The sequence below is a fragment of the Candoia aspera genome, chromosome 4 (genome assembly GCF_035149785.1).
Source record: "Candoia aspera isolate rCanAsp1 chromosome 4, rCanAsp1.hap2, whole genome shotgun sequence".
Lineage (NCBI taxonomy): Eukaryota > Metazoa > Chordata > Lepidosauria > Squamata > Boidae > Candoia > Candoia aspera.
In genome coordinates this window covers 80,988,111-81,003,534 of record NC_086156.1, presented here as the reverse complement: position 1 = coordinate 81,003,534, position 15,424 = coordinate 80,988,111, and the positions used below count along the sequence as shown (strand labels likewise).

At 42.9% G+C, this 15,424-nt stretch overlaps 1 protein-coding gene across 1 annotated transcript in view; it reads left to right on the top strand.

Annotated features, from left to right (window-relative positions):
- The first annotated feature begins 2,911 nt into the window (after nt 1–2,911).
- ARHGAP23 (Rho GTPase activating protein 23) overlaps nt 2,912–15,424 on the top strand; it is a 169,787-nt gene continuing 157,274 nt past the window's right edge. Inside the window, exon 1 of the mRNA XM_063300754.1 lies at nt 2,912–3,059. Coding sequence (XP_063156824.1) covers nt 2,970–3,059 — 90 coding nt within the window. The 5' untranslated portion in view covers nt 2,912–2,969. The remainder of the gene's footprint in view (nt 3,060–15,424) is intronic.

Sequence of the window (15,424 nt, the reverse complement as noted above, 5' to 3'; positions counted from 1 at the left end):
TAGGGCTAGCATATCTGCTGAGCCTCTTGTGGCGCAGAGTGGTAGGCGGCAGCATTGCAGCCGAAACTCTCCCCACGACCCGAGTTTGATCCCAGCAAAGGCTGGATTCTGGGGTAGCTGGCTGAGGTCGACTCAGCCTTCCATCCTTCCGAGGTCAGTAAAATGAGTACCCAGCTTGCTGGGGAAGGTGACGACTGGGAAAGGCAATGGCAAACCACCCTGCCATAGTCTGCCAAGAAAACGTCGTGAAAGCAGCGTCCCCCCAAAGGGTCAGGCATGACTTAGTGCTTGCAAAGGGGACCTTTCACCACAGCATATCTGCTCTGCAACAATCAATAAATGTCCACTAGAAGGCAGTAGAGGGTTAGTTTTCTAAAACTGTTTCCCTCTAGTGGTTTTCTGAAATTTTTATAGCCCAGATAATGGTGGGCCTATTTTCCTCTGGGGAATGTCACTGAATAAATATGAGTTCTTGATTTATTTATTCATTTTTGTAATTAAATGGTAGCATTTTATATTAGGGAAGAGTCCCTTCAAGATGTGTAGACAACTAGCAAGCAACCATGTATCATCTTCTCTACACACATCAGCCCTCACATTTAGGATTAAGAAAAAGGTAGCTCTGCAGGCTCAAAACCTGTGTTTCTTATTTACAAGCACAAGTAAAATACTACACTACCCCCAATTGGGAATATGTTCCTTAATCCATACTGTGTGAATGCAGAAGTAATGCGGAAGTCATGGCTTTTTCCCACTGATTTCCAACACTAAAACAGGAATGTAGAGAACTGGAATGTCAGTGAATATAAACAAATGAGTTATTTAACAAAATCTTGATGTGTGCTTTTGTTCAGGATTCTAGCTACTTCGTTCCATTCTCTGTATTTTGTTTTACCCCAGACAGCCAATATTCCACAGGCAACTCAAAAGATACCACGGTTGTTTGTACTAACAGCTGCTAAGAGATCCATAAGAACCGTAAAGAAATGCACACACTTCCTCTGTCTACTTTCCAGCTCAATTCATCCATCAAGACAATTAAAACTGTCTTCAACCCATAGCCAAGCCTGAAATGAGATTAAAATGGATTTAGAAGATAATTCATATTATTCATAGGAACCAGGAGTTGAGATACTGAAGTTGTCTTCAAATCAAGTATTGGAGACTGGTCAGAAATTAACTAAGATGGCGGGATTCAAATATGACTTTTTAAAAGTTCTTACCACTTTCTCTTTTAGGCTTTATAGGCCCTCTGTTCATTCCCTTTGCTCCCTCCAACTTGAGGTTTTTTAAACTGGGAAGGAAAAGGGTGGGTCACATGCCATGTACCCATAACAACTGGACAAGATGGTACCAAAACTGGAATTGGGACAGCTAGGGAATAAAAATCAGAATGGTATTAACCATTTCTGTCTGCATAGCATCTTGTAAATTGCTTACATCAGATTGTATGAAACAACTTTTCAGATCGATCTTCCCTAACTCTCTGTGTTCCAGATGTTTTGGGCCATATCCTTCATCATCCCCACACCTGGAGGGCAGCAGGAGAACGTGGGCTAAATGGCCAATAGTGTGCTTCTGTTGAAGCTTCATATATTCCTGTAGATTGTTTGAAATGTGCTACAGAATGCAGAGCATTCTCTACATCTGCCTTCACTTGAAGATTGGTGTTTTCATTGGGGAAAACCCCCAAACCAAATATCCACAGGTCCAAGGATAATTCTCTGCCTCTCTCTTCTTGTGTTTGCTGCCACATGCCATTCCCCCTCTCTGCACCCAACCCCATTTCCTGGGGATGTGCCAACTCTGGCTGCAACTCTACACTCTGTCCTGTGATCTCATCCTTGTGATGGATCTCATTCAGCCTGTGGAGCACATGTTGGCTCATCCCTCTGCTTGTACCAGGCTGCATCTGTCCAGCCTGAAAGTGTCATTCTCTCTGTGCCTAGCTGTGACAGCTTGCTATCATTCTCTCCCCCGCCCCCCGCATGCAACCCCTTCCAGCTGCTGCTGTTCTGTTCTTCTGCAGTCTGTCTTGGAGTTGGGTTGTATTCATAGGCTTGCTTTATAACTCATTTTGAGAAACTCTTAACACATGTGACATTCAGCTTTTGAGCTGGGATGATTCTCAAGTACTTATGATACAGCTGCATGATCTCAGATTTCACATGCAGGTGTGGCCTTAAAAAAAACTGAAAGCTTAAAATGAATGGACACCATGTAACTGTATGAAATTCCCAATTTTTCAGATATCTCTGCAATTAGTGCAGCCCACCAGAGACCGGTATCGTTGGACAACATTCCCCATCAGTCTCAAAAGTCCCTGGAAATCTCGAGGCTGATAAATAGCTGGAACAGCTTTTCCCAGCCGGGGTTGTGATAGCTACAATTCCCGCAGGGAGGGAAGGCCCTCTGGTGGATGCGGGACATAGTCTAACACACCGGAGGGCACCGGGCAGCGAACCAGAACGGCGGGGAGCGGGGAATGTCGCTGCCTTGGTGCTGCCAACCTTGCTTGTCCCCGATGGTCTCCTAGCTCAGGATCCCCGCTCTTCATCTGCTCCGCCTATTGCGGTGGCCTCTTTTTTCTTCCGACCCTCCTCCGGTTTTCTTCGCGAGCCTCCCAGCTCGTCCGCCCGGATTCTCTGCTGCCCGATCCGGAGCAGCCTGCCTACTGATGTGCGCTCCAGCAGCTCCTCCTCTCGCCGATGCACGCTGCCTCCGGAGCGGCTGAGTGGGCGGCCAGGCCTTCCCTTCCCTTCCCTCCGCCTTCCCCTTCGCGCCCGCCGCCCGCCTTGGAGGAGGCGGAGCTGCCCGGACAGCCTGGCCCAACCGAGCGAAGTGCTGCCGAGCCTGGCTGCTGCTGCTGCCGCCCCCACCGCCGGCCCGCGTTCCGTGCCGCCAGCTCTCGCTTCCTTCCCGGCCAACTTGGCCGCTTGTCCGCCCCGTCGGGGCCAGTGCCGCGCCCGATGAATGGAGTCGCCTTTTGTCTGGTTGGGATCCCGCCGCCAAAGAGCCCCGCGGAGAGCCGGAGCCGGGACGGGGAAAGCGGCTGGCGGGTGCGTTGGTTTCGGAGCGCGGGCGGGGGTGGATGGGCGGCGGTGGCCGCCTTCCAGCGCGTATACCCTAAACAGCTGGACGTGGAAAGGAGGCTCTCAAGGGGAGAAGGAGCCCGGGTGACTGATTAAGGAGCGCCGGACGGGTCGGGGGGCGAAGAAAGTTGGGAGGCTTCCCGGGAGTCGGGCGGAATGAACCGGGGCTTTCGTTGACAGGAGAGGGGAGACTGGCCGAATGGCGGGAGAGCACATTCATTCGTTGCAGGGAATGCATCGGCGCAGGCTGTGCTAGGAAAGGTCCGCGCGCCTAGTGCTTAGAGAGATCTTGCCCAGGAACTAGGTAGTAAGGACTGCGTGCCAGATTGATGGCAGCGGGGAAGTGGAGTGAAGATCCTACTGGGCAAACTGGAAGGTCAAATGGGATGAGTGGGGACGACTGAGGAAGGAAACTTGAACAAGTTGCTCAAGGCAGACAAGGTGTTTTTCAAATGGGACAAACTGGTGATTCACCTGGGAAGGTAGAGAACGTGCTTGTAATGGTGGAATAGTTACAGAAGGGACCTAGGACACGACGGGAGAGACATCCTCAGAATTGCTTTGAATCGGGAATGGATCCTATGAGGGGACTGCTGAGGACAGATTGTGGAGGAGGAGAAGTTTTAGAACTGGGGGAATATTCCTATAAATGTAATGGTGTGCTGTTTTATTATACTTTTACTGTATGTATGTATGTATGCATGCATGCATGCATGCATGCATGTATATGGTGTTACTGTTATGATCTGGGACTGAATTCAATACAAGTAGGCTGCACTTGGGTCATTTCCTCACTAGCATCTAAGAGCATCTTCATAGCATCTTCACCCAGCCATGGCTGAAGTGATACAAAGTGTGTCCACATCACTCTCATAAGGACAGCTGAACTCTTGAAGACGCTGTAAATGGCTAGTCCGGAAGTGCCTTGAGATGGAGTAACCTTTGGAATATTTGCCCTACTGATGGACTGAAGTTGATTCAGCAGCCATACTGAGTTTTTATGCTCGAGCAAATAATCTTACCTGCGTTATTTGGAGTGAAATGGTGTAAATCTGTGTGATGCAAATATTATGTTGGCCTTGAGAATGAGTGGTGAGCAGAAGCACTTGACTTTGGATGCTTCTTTGCACCCATATTTATGTTTCTGGTGATACTAGTTATGAAAGACTTGATGCCTTGTTCTTACTTTGGAGACAGTTCTGGGATCACCATAACCTTAATTTCTGTTTCTGGCATTAAACAAGTGCTGTTTGAAGATGGCAAATCGTTACTGCATGGTGGCCACAGATCCTATAGAGAAAATACAGCATAGCAGTTGATAAAAAAGCAATCCTGCAGTTCCACAGTCTCCATAATTCCCAGCCATGTTTCACTGCTGTATTTACTATGTGAAGTAGAAGAATGCTTGTTACTACCTCATTCTCACTTTTCCCGCTTCATTTGGCTCTTATAGGTGCTGGGGGTTTTGCCACCATCCTTGGTGTTGGTGTGTGGGGTAGGATGGCTTGTCCAGGGAAGTATTCTTCTACCTTGTTTTTTATTATTTCCTAAGCAAGACCTATTTCAGGATCCTGACTGTGAAAGGGGAGTCTAAGGTTAAGCCTTGGTGCAGATGTGGTAGATTCACATTCAAATCCACAATTTACCTTCCAGTTGATATACCTGTCTTTGCTTGGTAGTTTGATTCATAGTAAGAATTAAGCATACTTTCTGCATGAGAGGGAGAAGAAAAATGTGGCAGGAAAAAATAGATTCTGTGGAACATATGCATGGGATCAGTACACATAACCGCTTGCTCTAATATAATTTTGTATTGTTGCGTGCAACAACAGCAAAATAAACATTATAGCTAAGAAAAGCCCAAACTCATGAGATTTAATGAGAATTCAGCCAAGTTTTATTTTTTAGATTTTGATTGTTAGTGAATATCATTTGGGAGTGCTGGGTGGCCAACCCTCTGTTACATTAATTCATGTTCTTGCAAATATGGCTTGTTTTAATTTTTCAGAAGCGAAGCACTGAAGCCTCATTCCTGACACATGGAAATGTAAAGATTCAGTGTAGCTTGGATGTTAATTTTCTCCAAACCAGTTGATCCTATTGAGCAAGTTATTTTGGAATCTTTTTGACCTGTGCAGCAGAATAAACACACAGCTGGAAGAATTACTCTCCCTGCACTTGAAAAGGCAGTGCCCTTTTGCCCTAAGATTGTTTATTTGCTTGTTTGCTGAGATGGGGTTGAATGACTGCTTCTCCCTTGTGTGTGTACCGCTGGCTAATCCCTGTTCCTTCCCCCTCAATCTTGTTCCAGTAAAAAGCTCTTGAATTGAACTTTCTTGAAAATATCATACCTTAATGGGGTATGTATTTATAGCTTAATTTAGGCTATAAATTAAAAGTGGCACTTCTGTTTTTTAAGCTCCTGGGCCATATAGGGGACCATGGGTTCCTCTCTGTATGTATGGATTGCATTTCTGTGTTACCCCTGAAGATCTGTGCCCTGCCTTCTCCACGTCCAGGGATTAGAAGATCAGGATCTCCTGTTCAGGATGTGGGGCTTCCAGGCAGGCTTTTTTTAAAAAAAAAGTTTATTCCAGGATTTACTTATCTCTGACCAAGTATTTTTACACTCAATATGCCTTCTCCATCCTCAGCCCCCCAACTGGAAAATTGCCCATGCCCTTTTCTTTTTCTTTTCTTCTGTTTGAAACTCTTTGTCAGCTTGGTCTCCCTTAGGCTCCAGGCTTCCCTGCTTATCAGCTTTGCTGTGTACAGAAGTTCCTGCCAGCCTGTCCTGTCCCAAGCTATCCGGTTCAGCTTGCATTTTTTTACTGGATAGCCATGGCTGTAAAAAAAAAAGTGTGGTGGAACCTTTCATCTGGGTTTTGCTTTCCAGTCCATTTTAATTCCAGTTCATGCATTCCCGTCTCTGAATTTTAAATGTTTACTACTCAAGCATGATTCGCTGCCTGAGCTGCTCTGGCTGGATAGATGCAAAATAACTAAATGAAACATTTACTTGTACAGTCCTATATATCAATTCTTAAATGTTCATGCATTGCGCCAAAGGAGTTTGCATAAGAGAAGCAAGCCTTGTTTGTCTTTGACCTTAGAAGGCTTACACAGATGGAGAACAAATATCATTTGGACTGGCTTCTTCTGCCTCAGTCTGCTCATCTGCTGAGATTGCTATCTGATGTCTTTCTCCTGAAAGGCTGATCAGCTGAACTGTGGTGGGTGGTGGCTTACAAGAAAGGCTTTTCGGTGGTAGCTGTCTGCCTTGGATTTGGCTTCACCAGTGAGGCTGATCATTTAGACACCAGACCAAAACAAGAGTTTCCTGGACAATTGAAGACTGTTAATTAAAAACAAGAACAACAATGGAAGCAGGGAGTGCAAAAGAGTAGGTGCAATATATTTGTAGGACATCAAATAGGCAAACAGAACAGGGCCATCAAATACACACTTGACGTTTTTCACCACTGGTAGGGCTTAGTCTACATTTGGTAGTCCTGTGCTGTTTGCCTCTTATACATATGTCAGCTCAGCTTTCTGTTGATATATATTCCCAGACCACTTAGTTTGAATGTATAAGGTATCTTTGGAGAGAAGACATATCCCAATTGCTTGCCTTATATTTTAGGGCTGTTAGATTTAGATCTGGATGATCACAAGATGGTGAAAGTTGGGAGAAAAGTCTTTGCTGTCATATAATGGTCATCCAGATATGTACAGCCCAGGTCTGGTAGCTGTATTGCAGTTGCCTTTTTCAAATATAATGGTGGGGAGCTTATGGTGCACAAAATCATGGTTTGTTTTACCATGGTTTCTTGAATAAGCCATAGCTGGATTGAATAAGCCACAATTGGCTGGATATACAGTAAGCCATAAATTACAGTCCATAAACTATAATGGCTACCCCAAACCAAACAGATTATGGCTTTATGAGCTTTATGAAGCTAGTTATTGACTCCCACATGAATTATAAAACTGAATGGTCTTTGATTGTATCTGGGTATTCAGCAGACATTAAGCTGCTACCATTCCTCAAAAGAGTGTTGTGTTAGCAACATTCAGCTAATCTGGGTTATTTTCAAAAAGCTAAACAGGGTTGGACCTGGTTAGGATTTGAATGGGAGAGCACTGACAAGTTGAAAAAAAAATTGAAGGAAGGCAGAGGCAAACCACTTCCATACTGTTGTCAAAACTGAACAACTGGATATGTGTCCCCAAAGACCCAAAGTATTGAGCATGGCTCAAAGCGAGTTTGTGGCTAGGAAGAAAATGAAATGAGTGCCCCATACTTCCTTGCGCTGCAGGAAAGGGAGGGGTTGGAGGAACACTGCCTTTGGAGAGAGGCTTTACTCAGAGCCATCTGCACTGTCTCGATTGCTGCTCTCTTGCCCTAAAGGGTTGAAACCACTACTACATCTTCTAGCAGTAATTTAGCACTATATTGTGGCTGACCATGTGGGAATCCTACTGAGACAAAGGCACACCCAATGTTGTTCTGGTAGTTGTTCTAGATAAATTAAGTGTGAACTCCCTAGAAAGTTGTCATTGGGTCTAGGAATTCATATCTCATTTTAAGAATGAGCTGTCTCGGCCCTCCAGGAATCTCAGTGTCCCTGAGTGAGGTTAAATAGGGAATGGCCTTTTGGGGGTTGAATCCCATGATTTCAGCAGGCATGGGCAATTGAGTTAGAAGAGTTGGAGTCCACCACTTCTGGCTGGAGTTAGATTTTTCTCTGAACATGCAGGTGGCCTGTAGGAGGGACATATCTACTCTTATGCAGTGCCACTTTCTATTTATTGACTTGTTACACCCAGTTCCTGCACAGCTGGAGCTGGAGGCAATAGTTTCCTTTCAAATGGCAGAAGTTCTTCCGTATCTGTTTCACTCCTCTTCTAATTAAACCTCACCTAGCTGGGCCTTCCATCTTCTGCTAATGCCAGTTAAGTATTTCCATGGTGCCACAAAAAAGTATATTTTCCTGCTACTGCAGTGCTCAGATTGCTAGCACTGAATGTGGCTAAGGTGTGGGCCATAGGTGTGGTGGTTTTAGGAAAGGAATACAAATACCAAGGGAAAACAAGAAACGGAAAAGAGAGAAAAAAGACCAACAAACCAAAGGAGGAAAGAATAAAGGAGGAAGTCATTTTTAAAGTTATCTGGGCTCTAGGAAAAAAGCTGCTTATTTCCCCAGGAACACATGGCATTTTCAACATTGCACATGTGATCTGGGTTTTGATCTTCTGAAGCAATATTTTTGAGGAGTGAAAGGAAAGGATCTGAAGAGGATGCAGCAGCATCTGATTAATTTTTGCATCCCTCTTTCCTTGCTTCAGGGTTCATATTAGTCATGGTCGCACTGGTTACTTATAAATAAAAACAAAAGGGATCTCTGGATATTTGCCATCCGCAAGGGACTTGTTAAGACAGCGCACAGCCTCGGAGATGGAAAACAGTGTGCTACAACAGCATGTGTCCTTTGTTGCTTTAGTTTCCATCTTTGCAAGTTTCGTCTTTATGGGTGGATACAGAGGACGGGTGCGTGTGCTTCTAAACCCACGTGGTTGTTAAGAAACTCTAGCCAATTATACTGTGTAATGTGTAGTTCCTTGATTTTTTTTCTTTTTGTCTAGTGCTATTTATGGTTTTAAAGGGCATTCTATCCTTACAGAGGTGGGCAGTCTGCCAAATAAAGTGAAACCAAGAGGAAAATAAAGATGTTTAGTTTTCCTCTTTGGTGGCCAGTGACTGGTGGGATAGCGCCCTGGGCAGAGCAAGTGTAGTGGTTAAGTATAGTGGTTATGGGGTTGGATGTCAGCTGGGGAGACTCAGGTTCAAATTCCTGCTTGACGATGGTGCTCACTAGATAATTTTAAGTCAATTACTTTCTCTCAATCCAACCTACTTCATAGGGTTGTTATTGTGGGGATAAATGACACTCCATCCAAATATATGCTAACTTGAGATCCCAGGTAATAGTGGGCTATAAATACAATAAATCCATATGTACATTTCTGCAGCCAGTTTTCCATTCTTACAGAATTTCTAGCATGTATTTTAGAGTACTTAATGTCACAGTAGCTTGACATTCCAGCCTGGTAGTACATTCAGTGACCAGCCCCATCATGTCCTTACACTTACAGTATTACAGGGCTGTTTTGTGTGTGTGTGTGGTCAAATAAGTCAAGATGATGGCTGCAGGCGAATGATCGAAGCCTCACACATTTTTATGAGTGACACCACCCCACTGACATCCCTGCAGCACTACTAGTTACCTGATTGCAAGTAGGTAACTACATCTACAGCAAAAATCAAAGATAGTGAAAATCCATATTAGAATAATAGCCTAGTTATACTACCTGTGCCCTGTACAAATCCAGATTATTCATTTCTGTTCTAAAAGGGCTAGTGGAGCCACCATTTGCCAAGTTTTCTTATCTGGGTGCCATTCTTGCAAGCCCTGGTCATAAATGTGTGCCTGTTCCAAGTCTATGCTATTGCAATATTGTGAGGCTTAAGTATTCATGCCTCTTTCAGCATATGGGTGGTCCATGGGATAAAGCTGTCCATTTATCTTCAAAACCTCTTGAAGTTTCCAGATGGGTACAAACAGATGCATGCACATCTTGCAGCTAATCATAATTCTGCGTGCTATTTAATGGCTCATATTCGTGCTACCTAAGATGTACAGTTATATATGCAAACCAATCTAAAGCAATGAAATCCACTTGCTTGTTTTAAATTAAAAAAGAGCACATTCCTAGAAGTTAGTGGAATAGGTAAAGAAAGGTTCAAGAAATTCATATGAAGGATATTTAATGAACTTGTAAAAGTCTGTACATCTCCTTATTTTTTGGCCGATATTCTCCACAGTGGTGACTTTCCCCCCTGAACTGTGCTTTATAGTTAATGGCATGTTTATGGCTGTTGTTTGGCAGATGCTAGAGTTTCCCAGCTAGGCTGCTACTCTTCTCTCCCCCTGCTCCCCAAACTGTTGAACTTGAAATACCAGAAAAGTGTGTAGTCACACACCTTTTGCATATAAACTGTGAGTTTAGGAACTGGTGAAGGTGCTGAATGCTGAGCTGGCAGTCCCAAATTTGAACTTGCAGTGTCAGCACTGAATTGTGCCTTCTGAATATGGTTTGTGACTCTTTCAAAATGCATAGAGCCAAAAATGTGAAATTGTGGCTATCCATATGTTGCTGAATTATAGCCCCCAGCATCCTTTGCTATTGGCCATGCTGGCTGGAACTACCGAAAGCTAGAGATTAGTAGTAACTAGAGGGCCTCAGGTTCCCCACCTTTGCTGGGTATTGGTGATTCAGTTTGTTCTAGAATTCAATCCCAGAACCAGTTTTTGGGTAGGTTCAATACTAGAACCCAGTTTATAGTTTCTTTATTGATCTACCATACTTATAGACCACCAAATTCCTAAGGACTCTCAGACACTCTATTTATTTATTTATTTAATTAATTTATCAGATTTTTATCACTGCCCATCTCCCCCACATGGGGGACTCTGGGTGGTTCACAGTAAAAACAATTTAAAATTCAATAAAATTATAAATAATACTAATATTCCAATAAATATAAAATATAATATAAAATGCAATAAAATCCAAATAAGGGCAGATCAATTCAGCCCATAAGGGATAAGGCTGGTCCCTGCAGGGCTAGGGAACTAACCAGCCCCAGGAATTTTATGTAAACTATAATTCTCTAGTTATAGTTTATAAACTTAATTTATACAGGGCATAGATTGCCTTGAATATGTGAAGCATGCAAATTCAGGGTCCAAATCTGTTGTTTCTTAATTTTATATTAATAAATCCTTAGACATGAAGCTAAAATCAAGTGTGTAGATAAGCAAAAAATTGTATCATGAATTTCAACTAGTTTCAAGATATTTACTGCATAAAGCTTTTCAAAGCTACATATGCTGGCATTCTGTGTGGCAAAACATGACAAACTCTCTTCAACTTAGTTTTAAATAGATAATGGTGTTATTTCCTATTGCACAGGTAAGTGAGAACAGCAGGAAGACTGAAAGCTATTGACAAGAGGATAAGAGCTCTAACACCAAGTAAAGTAGAACTTCCCTATAAGCTTGTCTGCTCTAGATGTAGAAAGGAGATGATGATCTAAAAAAAGCCACTGCCATCTGGAACAAACCAAGTCTGCATGAGCAGTTCTCTAGGGCTTCTAAATTTTCTGCCATTCCAGACCTCTCTGGTTTGTTTCTTTATTAGATTTATATCCCACCTTTATTTCAGGAGCTCACTGATTATACATAGTACTCCCTCTTCCCATTTTTCCCCATAGCAACAACCCTCTGAGTCTAGCTTGGGTTGGCAGTCAGTGACTGGCCCAAAATCACCCAGGGATCTTCCATGGCTGAGAGTGGAGTAGAACCTGGGTCTTCCAACTCTTAGTCCAGCAGCTGAACCACTGCACATACTGGTTGCTTCTTTCTCTCCAAAAAAGCTTGGGCTGAAAGGCATATTGCTTTGATGCATATTAATGTAGCACATTTTGAATTAATCTAGTGGATACGGTGAGGACATGACTTGGAATATCCATAGCATAGCTTTTTGCTTCTGATCTGCCTGAGATTCATATGGTCTCACTCTACTCCTGTTCAAACAAGCCCTCAAAACCTGGCTCTGTCCCCAAGCCCTAGATTAGAATATATGCTAGATTCCATGTGGGATGTTTTTGCCTTTTAATTGTTGATTTTCTCCAGACTTTCTTTTGATGATATAATTCTGTGTTTTTATTGTGTTTTTATTGTTGTACTTTGTAGGCCATTCAGATTGGGTTGGCCTATAAAGAAATCAATATATGTCTCATGTTACCATTAGGATCTGTTTTTGAGCCCAGGACTCAGCCTTGGAACAATTTAGGTAATACTGATAATATAAGTAGTTTCCTTCACTAAGAGAAGAATGGGGTCTAGTTCACACAACACACTAAACCAATGAGGCACATTTGTTTTAGATTTCCTATTTTGCTAAATCCTACCATGACGTATAGCAGCCTTCCCCACCTGGGTGTCTTTCAAATTCCCAGCCTCATAAGTAATTAGGAATACAATTCCTAAAGTTCCCAGACAGCATAGCAAAAGCCCAGGATTTGGAGTCATAATATTTTCAAAGGGATCCAATTTGGGAAAGCTAGTATATGTTTAGTGTACTGTGACAACCCTGTCAATTCTGGTTTATTCAGTAAGCCGAAGTATAGTGTGATGTATGAACCTAATCTAGATACCCTTAGAGAAGGTTTCTCTCTCTTTCTCTCTCTTCCCAGCCAAAATCTATAATGAGATCATGATATGTGCTTCCCATTCAAGCTTGACTTCAGCCACTTTCCATTTCAGACATTTCTAGTCACTATCTAACACAGTAGGCCTTTCCTAATCCTAGCCTTCTGTTTGACATGATTGAGCATGTTCTGTTCTAAAATGGTTGAAAGAGCCTTTAACAGTGGCACCCTTCATGGAGCTGCTTGCGTGGGAAAGGGTAAAGATTTGTTGAGGAGGGAGAGGGGATGGGTATTGGCAATGGTAGCCTTGCAAGCACAGTAGCTCCATTGTGATGGGTCTGGGCCTTGATATATATCTCCCTCACATTCTTGGCTCTTTGTAATGATTCACCACAGATCACACTTCTGCAGACTCTAAATGGTGTCTTAGCTGGAATAAGTAGATTGTCTTTAGTGGATCAATGTATTATTTCATTACTATTATTAGTCCTTAAGCCAAACATAAATATGAATAATGAACTGTACTGTGCTTGCCCTACAGAACATGATTAATTTTATGAAGGCTATCCAGTGGATTTTGAAAACATCTGCAGAAATTGGCTTTAAGGTTTAGATTTTTTTATACTTGGTACAGGAGGTATGGATCTAACATGGGAGGCTTCTCCTGCCTGTGCTTTCCAGGTGTGCTAGGCTACGTATTCTGTCCCATGATTCCCAGCCTCATAAGTAATCAAGGAAGTCATAGTTGTCTGGACTGTACCAGGTTGTACTAGGTTGGGAAATGCTAATGTAATAGAACAAAGTCGAGATGTTACAGCATTTTAAATACACACTGTTGACTTCTCAACTGTGGCCAATAATGATTAGCAGATGACTGAGATTAGGAAGATAGCTGTTTGGGAATTGGTGTTGTGAGAAAAGAGAGAAAAACAACCCATAGGGATTGACAGTTTAGGGCCTTTCTCCACTGCTGAGTTAAAGGGCCATTCATCCATTTCCGTGATGGCAAAAAGTTAATACTGGCATGAAATTTACTATCCCCCATCGCTGATCCCTATCCACCTGTTTCAGATCACTGCAGTCACTTGCCTTCCCTCCAAGGTGGCAAAATCTAAAGATATGGTGATAGTAGAATTGCTCCCCCGTCACTAAATTGTGAGAAATGAGTAATTTAGCAAGTGGTATTTTTTCTAACAGGGTGATACAGTGATGAAGAACTAGTTGCTGAATTTGTCATTCGGTTCCTTAATACAAAAGATGAAAAATGGTAACTCTATAGGGCAGGTGAGAATGGGTGATACACTGATAGAATTAAATCAACCAATCAGATAATTGGCAAAGGCCCTTGCCCAACTGCCGAGTTAGTCTCTGCACCCATCCTTAAGTGGGTGGTAAACTATACCAGAATGAATTTGGCTGCTGATCCATTGCTGCTGCCTCTTCCTGCCTCTGTCGCACCTGTCCTGCGTCACTACTGAACGGCACTGTCCTGATTATGAGCATGCAGCGCATGATAAGCAAAGCAGGGAACTGATTCTTCTGCCTTTACAGCATTCCCTCTTCAGTACATCACAGCTGGCAAGAAAAACATCTGCTTATCCTGGTACAGCAGCAGGAATGGGCTAGGTCTCCTGGCAAAACTTGGTCATCTCTAAATTCTTTCTGTGCCCATTCCCTATTCTGTCATAGCCCAAATTGGATAAAGTTTTTAAAAAAGCTCTAATCTATTAAGGGCTCTAAATTTAAAGCCTTTCCAGTATAGCACTGTTGGGCAATTCTGATAGACCAAGCAGGGAAAGTAAGTGTCTCTGCATAAGGAGAATTGTAAGGACATGCAAAATTGTGGTGGAAATCTGTATACCACAATGCAGCCAGGATAAGTTAATAGGGATATTTGTTTTGATTGTAATCTTGACAGCATGCAAAATAAGTACCAACCAATTTCATTAACACTTGGTCATTATTTCATTGCTATTAATGCTTTATTCTTAGCCTGGACTAATTAAGCGTGTTTTAAAGATAACAAATGTGGGTTAACCTGATTATCTGTGTCTCTAGGAAAGCATATGTCTTGTGTGCAAAAATTTCTAAATTCTTTTCGTGGCATGTTCAGGTAGGACTTGGCAGACTTCCCTAAAACCTTAGAGAGCCACTGCCTATCACTGGAACAATACTGAGTGAGAGAGACCAACTGAGCAAGACTGAAAAGCTGTTGCCTGACTCTGCGGCTGTTTGCCCAGCACTCTTAACCATAAGCTAGCTAACCATATTTAGTCTAGCATAATGTGGAAACCTAGGCACAAAATGGTTAGCTTGGGGTATACTTAATGTGTTGTGTGAACCCAGCCGTTGTCTTATTCAACTAAGGTAGTGATGTGTAGCTACTTGGATTCAGGGTGGAAAAGGTGCCTTAGAAGCAACATGGGCACACTAGATACACTTGTTAGCACCTCCTTAAAGAAACCACACCTTTTCCTGGGCTCACATGTTTGAGTTAAGCAGCCATTACCCTGTGAAATCAAACACATATTTTTCTGGGGCTGAATAACTGCTGTGTGAGCCCAAGAAACCTGTGGCTTCTTTAAAGAGGTGCCAACAGGTACAGTAAGTGTGCTCACACCCTCTCCAAAGGATCTTTTCTGCATCAGATCTGAATGGTTGAACACCCCCAGCATAGCATGATGTCTTAATGCAATGTGTGAACCTACCTAAAGTAAGAAAAATTCTTCTGTTCCTATTATCACATATCTGTTGTCTCAGGGACTGCCAAGAATGGTATCCTTACCACATATATATTAATACTGTGCCTGCTGCCTAATACAGAAAGCACAGTAGTACCAACTTTGGGTATCTTTGATATTGAGTGTGTTAATTCTACCAAAGACCTTGCAGGCTGGGAGATGGGTGTTACCTTTTTGATACTGTGCTGCGTTGTGGAGACCATCAGGAATGAAGGCCTATTTTTTCTTTTCAGCCTTGAGCTGTAGGAGGGGTAATATGGCCTGCTGCTGGTGCATTTTTGCTTAGCAAGCAATTAGACGTACCATTGCATCTT